Source organism: Phoxinus phoxinus (genome assembly GCF_949152265.1).
Source record: "Phoxinus phoxinus genome assembly, chromosome: 13".
Classification (NCBI taxonomy): domain Eukaryota; kingdom Metazoa; phylum Chordata; class Actinopteri; order Cypriniformes; family Leuciscidae; genus Phoxinus; species Phoxinus phoxinus.
The window spans coordinates 14455312-14469293 of NC_136888.1; the positions used below are offsets into that span (position 1 = coordinate 14455312).

General features: G+C 37.5%; 1 protein-coding gene across 5 annotated transcripts in view; it reads right to left on the reverse strand.

The window, feature by feature from the left end:
- txndc16 (thioredoxin domain containing 16) overlaps window positions 1–13982 on the reverse strand; it is a 20992-nt gene continuing 7010 nt past the window's right edge. For 4 of the 5 annotated variants that reach the window (XM_079633852.1, XM_079633853.1, XM_079633854.1 and 1 more), the window contains exons 12-20: window positions 13822–13968; window positions 13682–13741; window positions 12683–12851; window positions 12169–12305; window positions 10712–10796; window positions 10417–10555; window positions 9409–9578; window positions 9123–9313; window positions 256–1393 (exon numbers count right to left, since the gene is read on the reverse strand). In XM_079633852.1, coding sequence (XP_079489978.1) covers window positions 1182–1393; window positions 9123–9313; window positions 9409–9578; window positions 10417–10555; window positions 10712–10796; window positions 12169–12305; window positions 12683–12851; window positions 13682–13741; window positions 13822–13968 — 1310 coding nt within the window. In that variant the 3' untranslated portion in view covers window positions 256–1181. Of the gene's footprint in view, window positions 1394–9122; window positions 9314–9408; window positions 9579–10416; window positions 10556–10711; window positions 10797–12168; window positions 12306–12682; window positions 12852–13681; window positions 13742–13821; window positions 13969–13982 lie in introns of all 5 variants that reach the window. The other variant, XM_079633850.1, reaches the window with a different exon arrangement.

Here is a 13982-nt window from a genome sequence, read left to right on the forward strand (position 1 = left end):
GCTCGTATTAATACATGATAATTTTGTACTTATGTATTCTGTCAACTCTCTCTCGTTCCTACTCGCTCATTACATAATGATTTTTGGGTGGGGGCACCAAACATTTTGCTGCATACCCCTCTGGCACTGGGTAGGTACGCCCCTGCATCAAATAAGTCAATATTTGTGTATAGTATGTATTTGTTTTTGCCTATTATTAAGAGTATTACATTTGTTAGACAGCAAGATGGATCTATAGGTTTTGGAAAAAAGATAAACAATTAAGACTCAACTTTTAATACTGTTAACTGTTGAAACAATGTCCATTAGAGAAGTCAGGGAGCTCATGAGACGTAGTACAGATAAACAGAGGTCTAAATAACTGTGCTTATGGAGTTTCCATGCAGACTTATACTGTATAATGACCTTCACATGGCTATGTGTACATTATGAACATCACATGTGCATGCAACCACACATTGGATCACATTGCATTTCCCAAAAATGGTATTTAAGATGTTCCCGAAAACATCTGCATTAGGGTTTAAATACTGGACTCGTATTCCAGCAACACTCACAAAAGATAGGGAGCTTGTTTGGTAACTTTGGTTTGAATTAAAAAGTAGTTCTTCCCTTGTAAAATGTGATGCTAATTTACTTTAACAATGCAATCAACCAAAGACGCACCCACTTTCCGGTTTGACGTTAGTCTTTCCATCATGGAAGAAGCACGGTATGGTTAAAAAAACAAAACAAAAAAACAGTTGCTGTTCTTCCGTGACTGAAACAATGTGCAGTGTACAAATCGCAAATGTCATCCACATGTGAAGCTCTGTATTTGTATAAAAGCATTATCAAACAGGCACATACAGTAAGAATAAGAATAATACATTTTTCCCAAAATGTTTTACATTAATGCTTTTGATAAATAGTGTCGTAGACTTTAAATACCTCATTCTTTATAGATAAAGTTACAGCACTAAAATGTAAACTATCTTGCGAGTGCTTGATTTAATTTCTGGAAAAGTCCATTTGATTTAAAAAAAAAAAAAGTTGGAAAATGTGCAATCCTAACATTCTGAGAAACATTTCTGCTAATAGCACTGAAGACATTAACAGCACACGCAACGTGAAATCTGGCAGATGTCAAACAGTCATGTGAAATGTTTACATAACCCTCTGTGCCATGAGAGGACTTGACTTTATAGTTCAGAGTGCTGACGGGGTGCTTGGGGGTTTGGTGATGAATGTGGAGTTTGCTTTTGGTTAGGCTTCTGCTCTCTGTTGCCTTCCCTGCCCCCATTCTTCATTTTAGGACCCCTCTGGGTTGCGTAAGTTGGTGCTTCTTGGTCCATTATTGCCAAAAAGTCAAAGAACGGTACAGGAGGGCCCCATTTCCCATCTGGGATCAAGCCTAAAAAACAACAGAGAAAAAAAACAGATTGTTGTTGTTGGTGACGTCTGTCAAACTCATTGTTTCATGAATGTTGATGAAGAACAGCTAGCGTAACTTAACACTAACTACTCTGCGCACACGCTACTTGTGACAACAAAACAGCACTTAGGGAGTAAATGATGCTTGATACCTGGAAATCTGAAGTGGAGGAGTTTACTAATGGAGAGTGACAACTGTTTCCAGATGTCTTGGTGTGGAAACTATGTAAATGTAAACTGATCTACTACAATCCCTGTGAAAACATAGCTGCCTGCATGCTATGACAGACTGAAATAAAACTATTTATAAATCAATGCAAATCACTAAATACTGGGGGTTAGGCAGTTTATTCTTAGTATTTGTGAAATTAACTCATCTGAATTTACACAATCCAAAAAGAGCCAATTAAATCGACCAAACGTTTAGATCAAAATGTTCTCTAAACTTAATATTGGTCAAAATAATAGCACTGTTTAAAAGTTTGGAGTCAGTAAGATTTAAAAAATAAAAAAATAGTAATACTTTTATTCAGCAATGATGGATTAAATTGATAAACAGTATTTCCACAAAAACATTAAGCAAAACAGTTGTTTTTAACATAATGAGATGTTTTGTGATCCTCATTTCTTAAGGATTGTGTGACACTGAAGGCTAATGATGCTGAAAATTTCAGCTTAACATATTAAAATAGAAAACACTTATATATTGTGAAATATTATAACAATTTCAGTTTGAACTGTATTTTTGATCAAATAAATGCAGCCTTGTTGAATATTTAAAAAAATAAAATCTTTTGGAACCACTAACTTTTGAAATTTACTGTTAATTTCTACAGAAAAGGGTTCCTTGAATTATAAGTCATGCGTTCACAGGTAATTCAAATTCAAAATAGTTTTACAGTGTCATGGAGATGCTAAAACAATCTGACACACGGCAAACTGGAAGACCAAACATTGCCTTTGCTGTCTCCACTGAAATGGGCGCATAGACAACACTGAAGACGTGGAAAATATGTGTAGACCTTAGTATTTCCTTCCATCCAAAAGAAATAATTGCAGGCTATTTCATGGATATTACTTTGCAAACATTTTTTCAGCACACTGATTAAAAACCTGTGCACCCCTGACACCCAGAACAAGCATAACTGGAAGAGTGTTTGAGTCATTTTGGATCAAAACAACTGCCGAATAAATAAATGTGTACACCGTCGTTTACAAGTTTGGGGTTAGTAAGATTTTTTAAATGTTTTTTGAAAGAAGACTCTAAGCTCACCAAATACCGTAATATTGTGAAATATTATTATAATTTAAAATAACAGTTGTCTAATTTTGCAGGATTCTTTGATGAACAGAAAGTACAAAAGAACAACATTTATTTTAAATAGGAATCTTTTGTAAAATTATAAATGTCTTTTCTGACACCCGTGCGCTCAGTTATTTATTTATTTATTTTTCTCTCGCGCGCCCGCGCCTTTGAGTTCATAAAAAGCCCAGGTGAGTAAGAATCAGTCAACAAACACAGTGAGTAATGTCTTGTCCTGTTATTATCACCTGCACTTCATGGCACATGTTTAGCATAGCCTTCTCTGTCGGCAACATCGGATTTATATGTGATAAATGCAAGCAGACAGTCAGGCTGACGGAGAAGATTTCAGAACTAGAGACGCATCCAAACTTTAATTGAGAATAGTAAGAGTACTAGAGCTTTAGATAGCTACTATTTTGGATGCGCCTAGCATGAACTCTTTACATGATTCGGTTCCGGCTGAAGTAGAGCCCGTGCAGCAGGGCAAATGGGTGACAGTGAGGGATCGCTCTAGTCGCGGATCAAAAAAACGTTTTCCCGTTCCGATTACCATAACAAACCGATTTGCCGCGCTCAGTGAAATACCCAATGAGAATTCTGTTGATTGTGCCTGGGTAATTAGTGATTCAATCACACGGAACGTGAAAATAGAGACACCAGCCACCATAGTCACATGTTTGCCGGGAGCCAGAGCGCCTGACATCAAAGCAAATTTAAAAGTGCTGGCTAATGCTAATCGTAAATTCTCTAAGATCATTATTCATGTCGGCACTATTGATGTTCGACTCCGCCAGTCGGAGATCACCAAAATGAATATTAAAGAGGAGTGTGAACTCGCAAGTACGATGTCTAGCACTGTAATTTGCTCTGGCCCCCTTCCTGTTCGCCGGAGTGATGAGATAGTTAGAAGATTGTGTTCACTCAATGGCTGGCTGTCGAAGTGGTGTCCGCTTAATAATATAGAATTCATAGACAATTGGAAAAGTTTTTAGGGCAAACCTGACCTGTTGAAAAGAGATGGTATTCATCCCTCCTGGGATGGTGCTGCTCTTCTCTCTAGTAATTTGGCTCATAGTCTTAGAGATAAAACATGACAAATTGGACACCAGGTCAAGAAGCAGACAGACTGGCTTAACCGACCGTCTGCTAGCGGCCTCTGCACCAAGGTCAGATAAATCCCATCACATAGAGCCTCTTTCACCTAGATATCATCATATAGAGACTATGTCTGTTCCCCGAATTTTGAAATCCAAAAAAAGTCCAAACCCATCTAAGGTTAAAAATGTAATTGCTGTTCAACAAATACAAAACAGATATAATACAGATGAGCAAATGATAAAGCTTGGGTTGCTGAATATTCAATCCCTTACTTCAAAAGCACTAATAGTTAATGATATGATTTCAGATTATAACCTAGATGTGCTGTGTTTGACAGAAACCTGGCTAAAATCAAACGATTACATTGCTTTAAATGATCAACCCCACAAGATTACGGTTATAAACATGAACCTCGTCTGAAACGCAAAGGAGGTGTTGCTGTAATTTATAGTAATATTTTCAAAACCACTAAGAAATCTAGTTTTAAATATACTTATTTTGAAGTGTTGGTACTTAATGTAAAAATATATAGTGTAAACGATAAATCACGTTTGAGAATTCTGCTGGCTACTGTATACAGGCCACCAGGGCACCATACAGACTTTATTTTAATATACACATAGATAATGAAAAAGATGCATTGGGATTGGCATTTAAATACATTGTAAACTCAATTGGAGTTAGACAACACGTGTCAGGACCTACTCATTGTCGTAATCATACTCTAGATCTAATACTATCACATGGAATAGATGTTGATGCCGTTGAAATACTGCAGCAGAGTGATGACATCATTACAGATCATTATCTAGTCTCATGTAAATTACATTTAGCCAAGGCTGCAAAGCCGACTCCGTGTTATAAATATGTTAGACCTATCACTTCTGCCACTAAAGATTGCTTTATCAATAATCTTTCTAATCAGTTTCATCATCTCAGCATCCCAGATAGCTTAGAAGAACTTGATATTGCAACAGCAACTTTTAACTCTCTCTCGTTGCACTTAAAGAAGATTAAAGAAAATAGTCCACCCAGGCCCTTAAGAGAGCAGCCAGAAAAATGGAGTGCAACTGGAAGAAAACAAAACTAGAGGTATTTCGGATTTCATGGAAGGAGAGCTCGATTGCTTACAGAGAGGCTTTAAAAGCTGCTAGATCTGCTTATTTTTCAACCCTATTAGAAGAAAATAAACATAATCCTAGGTATTTATTTGAAACAGTGGCTAAACTAATGAAAAAGAAAGCTTCAAGCCCAGAAGTTTCCAAGCAACACAGAAGTAATGACTTTATGAACTTCTTCACTTATAAGATCGATAATATCAGGGACAAAAATATAACTATGCAACCGTCTACTACAGTATCGCATCAGCGAGAGCATTGTAGTCTCCCTGAGGAAAATTTTTATTCATTTGTTGCTATAGGAGAGGAAGAATTTTGCAAATTCGTTAATTCATCTAAATCGACAGCTTGTATGTTAGACCCTATACCGACTAAGCTACTGAAAGAAACAGCTCTCGTTAGAGTCACAAATGATTTGCTCTTATCATCCGATTGTGGTTGTATCTCTCTTTTAGTGTTACTCGATCTTAATGCTGCATTTGACACTATTGACCACAACATTATTTTAAATAGACTCGAAAACTATTTTGGCATGAGTGGAATTGCACTAGCATGGTTTAAATCATACTTATCTGACCGTTATCAGTTTCTAAATGAAGAGATGTCTTATCGATCACAAGTTCAGTATGGCGTACCACAATGCTCAGTACTGGGACCGCTGCTGTTCACTCTGTACATGCTACCATTAGGAGATATCATTAGAAAACATGGAAATTAGCTTTCACTGTTATGCCGACGATACTCAGCTGTATATTTCTTACGAAACCTACCAAATCACAAAATTAATGGAATGCATAGCTGATATAAAAAATTGGATGACTAATAATTTCCTCCTACTAAATTCTGAAAAAACAGAGATTCTAATTATTGGACAAAAAATTTCCACACGTAATAACCTAGAGTACTGTCTAACACTTGATGGCTGCTCTGTTAAGTCTTCTTTGTCGGTTAGGAACCTGGGTGTGTTCGTAGAATGGCATCTACGCTAATTTTAGTGTCTTTGTTTATCCCAAGGTTTTCCCACAGCCTGCCGGATCCAGGCCGTATCCAGATCTGACGAAGGACCTTCGCCTGGACCTGATGACAACGCAGTGCTGAAGTGCCAACTAGCCTCTCCCTATGGAGGATCCCTTTACCAGTCTACAGATAAAGCATTGTGGAAAATTCGGTTCGTGTACCTACCCTTAAGAGATAAAATAAAAAAATAAAAAATTTGTATCAAAATTTATAGGCAAGACAAGTATTTTGTTTAGGCATGGTTTGTAGGGAATTACAAACCTGCGCACATATATTCAAACGCACATAACTAGAATTAATTCTTGATGCGCACGTGAGCGCCATCAGCGTTTCTCACGCGTTTAAAGTCTGTGTAGAGAGAATGGTGTCGTCTTAGCGGCGCCTAATTTAATAACAAATTATCATTTCGACGGAAGTGAATCAATCAAAACTAACTTTAGCTGGAAAATAACATTATTCAAGAACCGCTATGAAGCCAAAACAATCTCTGTTACCTTAAATTATATGTTTATCTATGTAAAGCTTCTTTGAAACAATCTACATTGTTAAAAGCGCTATATAAATGAAGATGACTTGACGCATTTTTAAAAATAATGTTCAATGAGGTGAGGTCCACTTACCGTATAATGTTATCAAGATTTCTACATCAAAAAACATCCTCATTTAGAAGTAATAAGCTATTTTCTATCTTGTTTTTGACCCTCTCTTTCAAACACACTGTTTTGATGGGCGTGCCGCATTCAAGATACAGTGTTTTTCAGAATCGATACAGAATCGCCACACATAATATTGTGATATTCACGTGTATCGATATTTTCTTACACCACTATTTACTACTAAAGAAGCAATGTTGTACAAGTAGACGTCGATCTTCTTCTGCAGAGATGGTCTTTTGTCACACTATAATGACATAATAATGTGACAATCCGAAATTAGTCGTTTTCTGAGCTTGGTTTCATTTAAAGCTGTTTTTGGACTAAGGAGGTTTTGACTTTCAGGATATTATTTATAGTACAATGCCATCTTATATGTCAAAAGATCAAGGAAAATGTGATTTCTTTTGAACGTTGGAGTATATTCAACTTGGATAAGAACTAGAACTGCAGGATTTTTGAGCCAGAACATCAGCACTCATCACACTCTGTGGACATGGATCAACAGATGTGGTGGTTTCTACCGTAAAATGCTGGACGACCGCCATGCTTCTACATATCAGGAGATTGACGGACTATCAGTATGACTCCTCTGCTCATGACTCTCCAGCTATCACTAATGTCTGTGGTGCGGTGGGATTAATCAGCCAGCGCAAATGTTTTACCGCTCTCGCGAAATGCATAGTAACCGACCAAACAAAATGTTGGCTGTTGGCAAAATGATATTGATTCCAAACACATTTTTGGTGTGTTTTTTTTTCTAAGACAAGCGTCACTATTAAAATTGCTCATACTTACAGTTAGAGATTTTTCCCATACCTCAAATAATACAGTTTGTTGAGAAAAGGCGTCATATTACTTATCCTTTGAATCCAACTTATGATTCGACAGGTGGACTATAAAACAGCCATAGAGGGACACAAGCCATATCTATAAACCAGAATTCAAACTCTTGTCGCCTCCCCTGAACGCAATGGAGGTAAGTCTTGGCGCATCTAAACTAGTGTAACTTGAATGTGTTGATGATACAGACTGTTATTGAGGAAGTTTCTATGCGAAAATAAAAAAAGAATCTTGCTTGTGCTCATAGAAGGACAAACCCATGAATGTGTAACGGGAAAGATCACACTACCACCCAGTCACACTCGCAGTATAAGAAGCTAAAACACTTACATTACAGTCATCCGCAGTGAGACAAAATACAAACAGCCTAATAAAATCTATTGGGCCATAAAGCAGAAAGGAAACAACTATTGTTTTCCCAACTACCAAGAGTCACAAAACAGGCACGTATACTGTGGTTCTTTTAACAGCAATACAAAGGACATTTCATTATAATTACACTAATGCTTCAAGGATAAAATTCAGATGATGTGTAGACAATTGTATTTGCTCTGCATCTGACTGGCATATGAAATTTAATAAATATCTTCCGATGGATAAAGTGCTTCATCCATCCTCATAAAACACACATTTTAACCGACAGACGGATGAAGCCAAGTGCAAAAAGCTGCCAAAAAAGTCCCCAGGCCCCAGGAGTCCTGCAGAAGGTTTCAGGGAAATAACTTGTAACAATCAGACACAATTAAGGGATACAGTTTCCTCTCAGCTTCGTAGGAAGCAGATGGGAGATGCTGAGATGTGGGTATAAAACCAGTCCAGGTTTTGACGCTGACAAAAGCAAGACCCGCTCTGAGACCATCAGCAGGAATGGAGTGGCGTGTCTTTGGGGACATCCGAGTGAGAGCACATTTTGGAAGGGCATCAACAGAGCTGAGTGCTGGATCTGAGTGATTGGGTTTGTTTTTTTACCACCGGCAACAATAGTGATTGTATTCGGGGAAAAGTGTTGATGAAGTTCTGAATGGACAGGGTGTGATCTCATAAACATCTTTACTTTGTGCCAGCCTTTTCAGGGCCGTACAATGACCGATTCCTGGAACCGAGGGCATGTAACTGACATCGATAACCATACAAGGACACACATTTGAAGACATCAAATATTAAGTAATGTGAACAGCAGCTAAAGAGGAGGTGTGAAGGCATTCATATCCTTCATGTTTCCACACTAATATTCTTGTGAAATTTGTGCAAAATCTCCTCAATTTTGGCAAAAAGGCAAAGCCAATTACGAGTAGTGTTTCTATCATGAATGAAAGTGAACTACTGACAAAGTCACAGACAGTGTACATATAGATGCCATTAAATAAGATAAAAATGAGATTTATGCGTTAGAACTGCTCAATCATATTTTGCAGGTTTTTTATTATTAAAAACCTTTAATTAAAAGATACAGGGACTCACCTGCATGTGTATGAATGTGTGTATAAACATACAGGTGCATGTGTATGAATGTGAATGTCAATGTATCTAAATGTTTGTTATAGTCCTGTGTTGTATTTACTTTAATTATGATTTTCTATTATGGTGTTGGTTTCTTTGTACTGTAAGGACTCCCTCGAAAATTAGATGGTTCATCTCAAGGGGCTATCCTTGAAATAAATGCATAAAATTCACCTGCTGGTTGTTCCTGTCCGTTTTCCACATCATGAATCCACTGCAGGATGTTCTTAGCCATTAGGGGGCGCTCTCGGGGAAAAAGGAACACCTCTCCTCCAGTTCTTAACTTTGAAATCACCAAAGCAGGAAGTGGAGGTACAAAGCCAAGATACGTCTCCAGGACGGACCTGCCAACAGGTGTCCGACCCCTAGAACAATGAAACCACATTGTTGACAACTAACAAAGGGTTTGCTTAAAGTGAATGCATTTTGATTAATGAGTCTAACAGATCATGTTGCTTACAGATGGATCCAACATGGCAGGAAGGAATCCAGCTGTCCAGAGCTCAGTGGACGCTTTATCTCTGCTAAAGACTTCGTACTCTCTGTACCGTCCTCCTTTCCGATAAAAAGCAGCAGCAAAGGTTTCCCAAGATCCAAATACCAGGGAAGATTCTCCACTGTCAGTTCAGGCTTTAATGCAAAAGATATTTTCATCTTGTTAGTGAGTTTTTAGTTTAGTAATAAAAGCACTGTTAAAGGAACCACTTTTTTGGAAATAGGCTTATTTTCCAACTCCCCTAGAGTTAAACAGTTGAGTTTTACCATTTTCGAATCCATTCAGCCGATCTCCGGGTCTGGCGGTAGCACTTTTAGCATAGCTTAGCATAGATCATTGAATCTGATTAGACCGTTAGCATCTCTCTCAAAAAAAATGACCAAAGAGTTTCGATATTTAGGTACCAGCAGGCGCAATGATATTACACAGCGCCTGAAAATAGTCCCCAGCTCGGTAACTTCCAACGTGACCGGCACTAACTTTGCAATATCATTGCGCCTGCTGGTACGGAAGCACAGATCCTTGATTATTACGCAGGAATGAGAGTATAGTTCCTAGTCATATTGGCCTAGAAAATCACAACTTTTAATTTTCTGTTGGTCTTAGTACACAATGTAACTACAGAAGAGTCAAGTTTTAAATATGACTCTTTGGTAATTTTTTTTAGAGAGATGCTAACGGTCTAATCAGATTCAATGATCTATGCTAAGCTATGCTAAAAGTGCTACCGCCAGACCCGGAGATCGGCTGAATGGATTCGAAAACGGAAAATTGGTAAAAGTTGGAAAATGAGCCTATTTCCAAAAAAAGTGGAGTGTTCCTTTAACTACGCCAATGGGGAGAGACAGTCAATTCAAATGACTTAAATTCCACTAAAACACATGTGATTTCAATATAACGTACCATTGAGCAACTGTTAAGCATATTTAGAGACTAGAGTGAATTTGCAACTATGCTACCAAAACAACTTACAAAATGATCCAGTTCCACTCGTTTTATGAGTAAGACCTGCTCCGTTGGTGATGATGATGGGATAGAATAGACTTCATGAGGAACTCCAGGGCCGCGGGATACCAGTAAAGCAGGCAGGTTCACTGACAGTCCCTCTACCCTGATCAAATACAGAGCAGTCAGCTGGAATGTTTTCTTACACTACAAAGAAAGGTCCACACATGTATCATCTTGTTAAGGCGCTTAACATCTTTTGAAAGATATAATCTAAAGTTGATTACATCATTAAAATAGTTGCAGTAAAACTGTCAGATACCATTGCTCCGCCTCTTTGTTGGCAAATAGCCCAAGAATTGTCTCTCCTCTGAGGAGTCTTGCAGCTTCTTCAAATGAGGTCACACCTGAAACATAAAGAGCACCTGATTGAGAGATTCATGGGCATATCAAGTTATGCAATACATGCTGCACCCAATAAAATACTTTTTTGGTTGCCATGATATAAAATGAAGAATGCAACATACAAGTAGAATAACATTTTAAGAGGTTGGTTATGGTGACCAAACGTCCTCTTTTGCCCGGACATGTCCACTTTTTACGTACTGTCCGGGGCATCCGTTTTAAAAAATATATATATTTATGAAAATGTCCGGTTTTCACTGTTTTTCATGGGACCATTAAGCGTATACTTTAAATTGACTGGCGCTTGGCTTTGCACACAAAACATGAAACCGGCTTCGGCCCGTCTTGTTATAATCAGCACGTTCCTCAATCCGCAGTGACAAGCAGAGATTGCGTCAGAAAACAGAGGCCTGTGTGTGTGTGTGTGTGTGTGTGTGTGTGTGTGTGTGTGTTCATCTCAGCCTCATTGACCTGTCACTGCTCGTCAATGTCAGAATATTTTAAATGAAAAATCAAATCAAAGTAGGCGGACTTTATGTTCACAGAATTTTAGCAGCGTGACTCGACGCTTCAGTTTACGGTCAAGTGCGAGATAAGATGTATGTAGCTAACAGCGTAAAAAAAAGCCCAAATGTAAATTCACAGATGATTTACAGAGAAAATTCCAGTGTTTTCGTTTCGGTCGGGATCCGTGTAAAGCAGAATGCACTTATATAAAATTTAAATAGTTTTTTACTGAAATAGTGTAGTAGATGTTTTATTCTATTTTAACCTATGGCCATGAAAAGAAATAGTGTCATGTAAAAGGTGTTAAAAGCTGAACTATTTAAAATATATATATTATTCTATTGTTGCGGGCCAAACATTGACAATAACAATAACATAGTTGCAAGGTTGTGAATGCATTTGTCAAGTATTTTTTTTATGCATTCATAAATGCATAAAATGATTTCAAAGCTAGCTTGCTATTGCTAGCCTCTCTGAAATTGCCTACCCTACCTGCAATAAAATAATCTTACTGGCAACAAACAACTTTTTAGAAAATTAAATAAATCACTTTGAAAGATGACGAAATAAAGGAAAGAGGAAATGATGCATACAGCAACTAAAATCACAGACCAGTCGGTTAAAAATCATTACAAAAAAAAAGCACAGAAAAGGGATGTTGATTCCACTTTGTGATTTGATCTAATGCAATGACTTAAATGTCCAAATCATGTACTGTAAAAGTAAAACAATTTATCATTTGGAGATCAGAGAATGTTTTTTCTTTATTATTGGCTGGACTTTAGGTGAACTAATTCTTTAATTCTCCACAGTATATCTATCCTGTATCTATCACATAGCAGTGATTCCTGGGAAAAGAGAGCTTACCGGTGTCTTGCGTTGAACTGAAGAGGCCCAGCACTCTGACAGCGGACAAATATACATGTTTACTGTACAAATCTCCCTCTAAGAATGACGTCACCTCAGCAGAGGAGGATAGATGGGAAGGACTGGAGACCAGACTCCTGCAAGAACAAAATTAACTCATTAATAAACATTACTGAGGTGTGCAATGTTCAACTGCGATGTCTTTATTAAAGACTATTGGTTTTTCGGGTCGGAATGTAGGCAGTGCATTTACTATCACTGCACTGTTGTCTTGGGATTAACTATTAATTGATTTTTGATGGTGCTCTACAGATAAGACACCACAATTGCCATTATCAGCTCAAACATATAAGAACATATAATAGAAGGCAAACTGCAAATGCACTCGACTCTTGCACACAATCATCAGGCCGCTAGTATAAAAAAGACGCCCGCTTTCAGGGTAATCCTGAGTGACAGACTAAATCACACCCAGAGGATCGGACTTGTGTGAGAAAGAGGACGTGAAACTCACAGTAGTATGAACTTGTGTAGGCTCGTGGTTCCCAGCATGCCTCTGTACGGCTGAGCAGGAGCCATGGGGCGGTAGATCATAACGGTGGGGAAGGAAGTGACGTTCTGATCACTGCAAATATCAGTCAATTCTCCACAGTCTACAGCTGCCAACTCCACCCCGCTCATACCTGAACATGATAATGCATCTAGTGAATACTAACTAACATTAGTGGAATTTTTTTAACATAGCATGTGGTGTCATTTGATAAAATGGACACAAATATGGTGCATCTTTAAATCCCTTGATGTTTGAATTATGCAATCTTCAGGTGTGAAAAAGTATTTGCCCCATATATATGTGTATATGGGGTACATACATATGTGTATGTTGATCCAAACCTGTATGACTTTAAGTGGAACACAAAAGATAATATTTTGATAAATGTCTGTTTTTGTCTATACAACAATATGATACAATTTGAATCAATAAAATTCTAATATTGTTTGGACCCCAAAATGCATTATTTTTTCATTACACAAAAGAGAGAAAGTCATACAAGTATTAAATGACGAGAGTAAATCATGACAGGATTTTATTGAGTTGTATTAAATCAAATTATTTCAAGAAAGATGATGAAATAAAAAAATTAAGTAAATAACTGCATAGATCAACTAAAATCACAGACCAGTCGGTTAAAAATCATTACGAAAATGCTCAGAAAAGGGATGTCGGTTCTGAGGAAAAAGTTCAACATTATTTGTTCGCAGATTCCACTTTGGTTGTTATTTTATTATCTAATGCAATGACTTAAATGTCCAAATAGTTTTTGAGGCCACTGTAAAAGCAAAACTATTTATTATGTGGAGATCAGAGAATGATTTTTCTTTAACATTGGCTGAAAATGGATTCCATCAAATTAATCTTTAAAAAACAAAAAAAACAAAGACATAACTCAATTTACAGCATTTCTACATTCTGCTACTCTGGCAATTGTGTTCATCATTGAAATGCTTTTACCTTCAAGTGCATCCGCCACTTCTATATATGACTGAATGAAAGCCATACAGACAGCGTCCCCTAGAGGACAAAAGTGGATACATCAGGTTCATAGATTCCTCTAATACAGCAAATATAGTGAGACAAATATTAAAACTTACATTTTAAATAGAACAGCACCACCGTGATATCATTCTGCGTGACTGTAGTTTGAAAAGTGTCTGATGTGAGTTCAGCAACAGACTCCAAATCCGGCATATGATCACGGTCTCTGTACACAGACTCTGACACCTCGTCATCAAGGATATCTGGATGAAGTCAA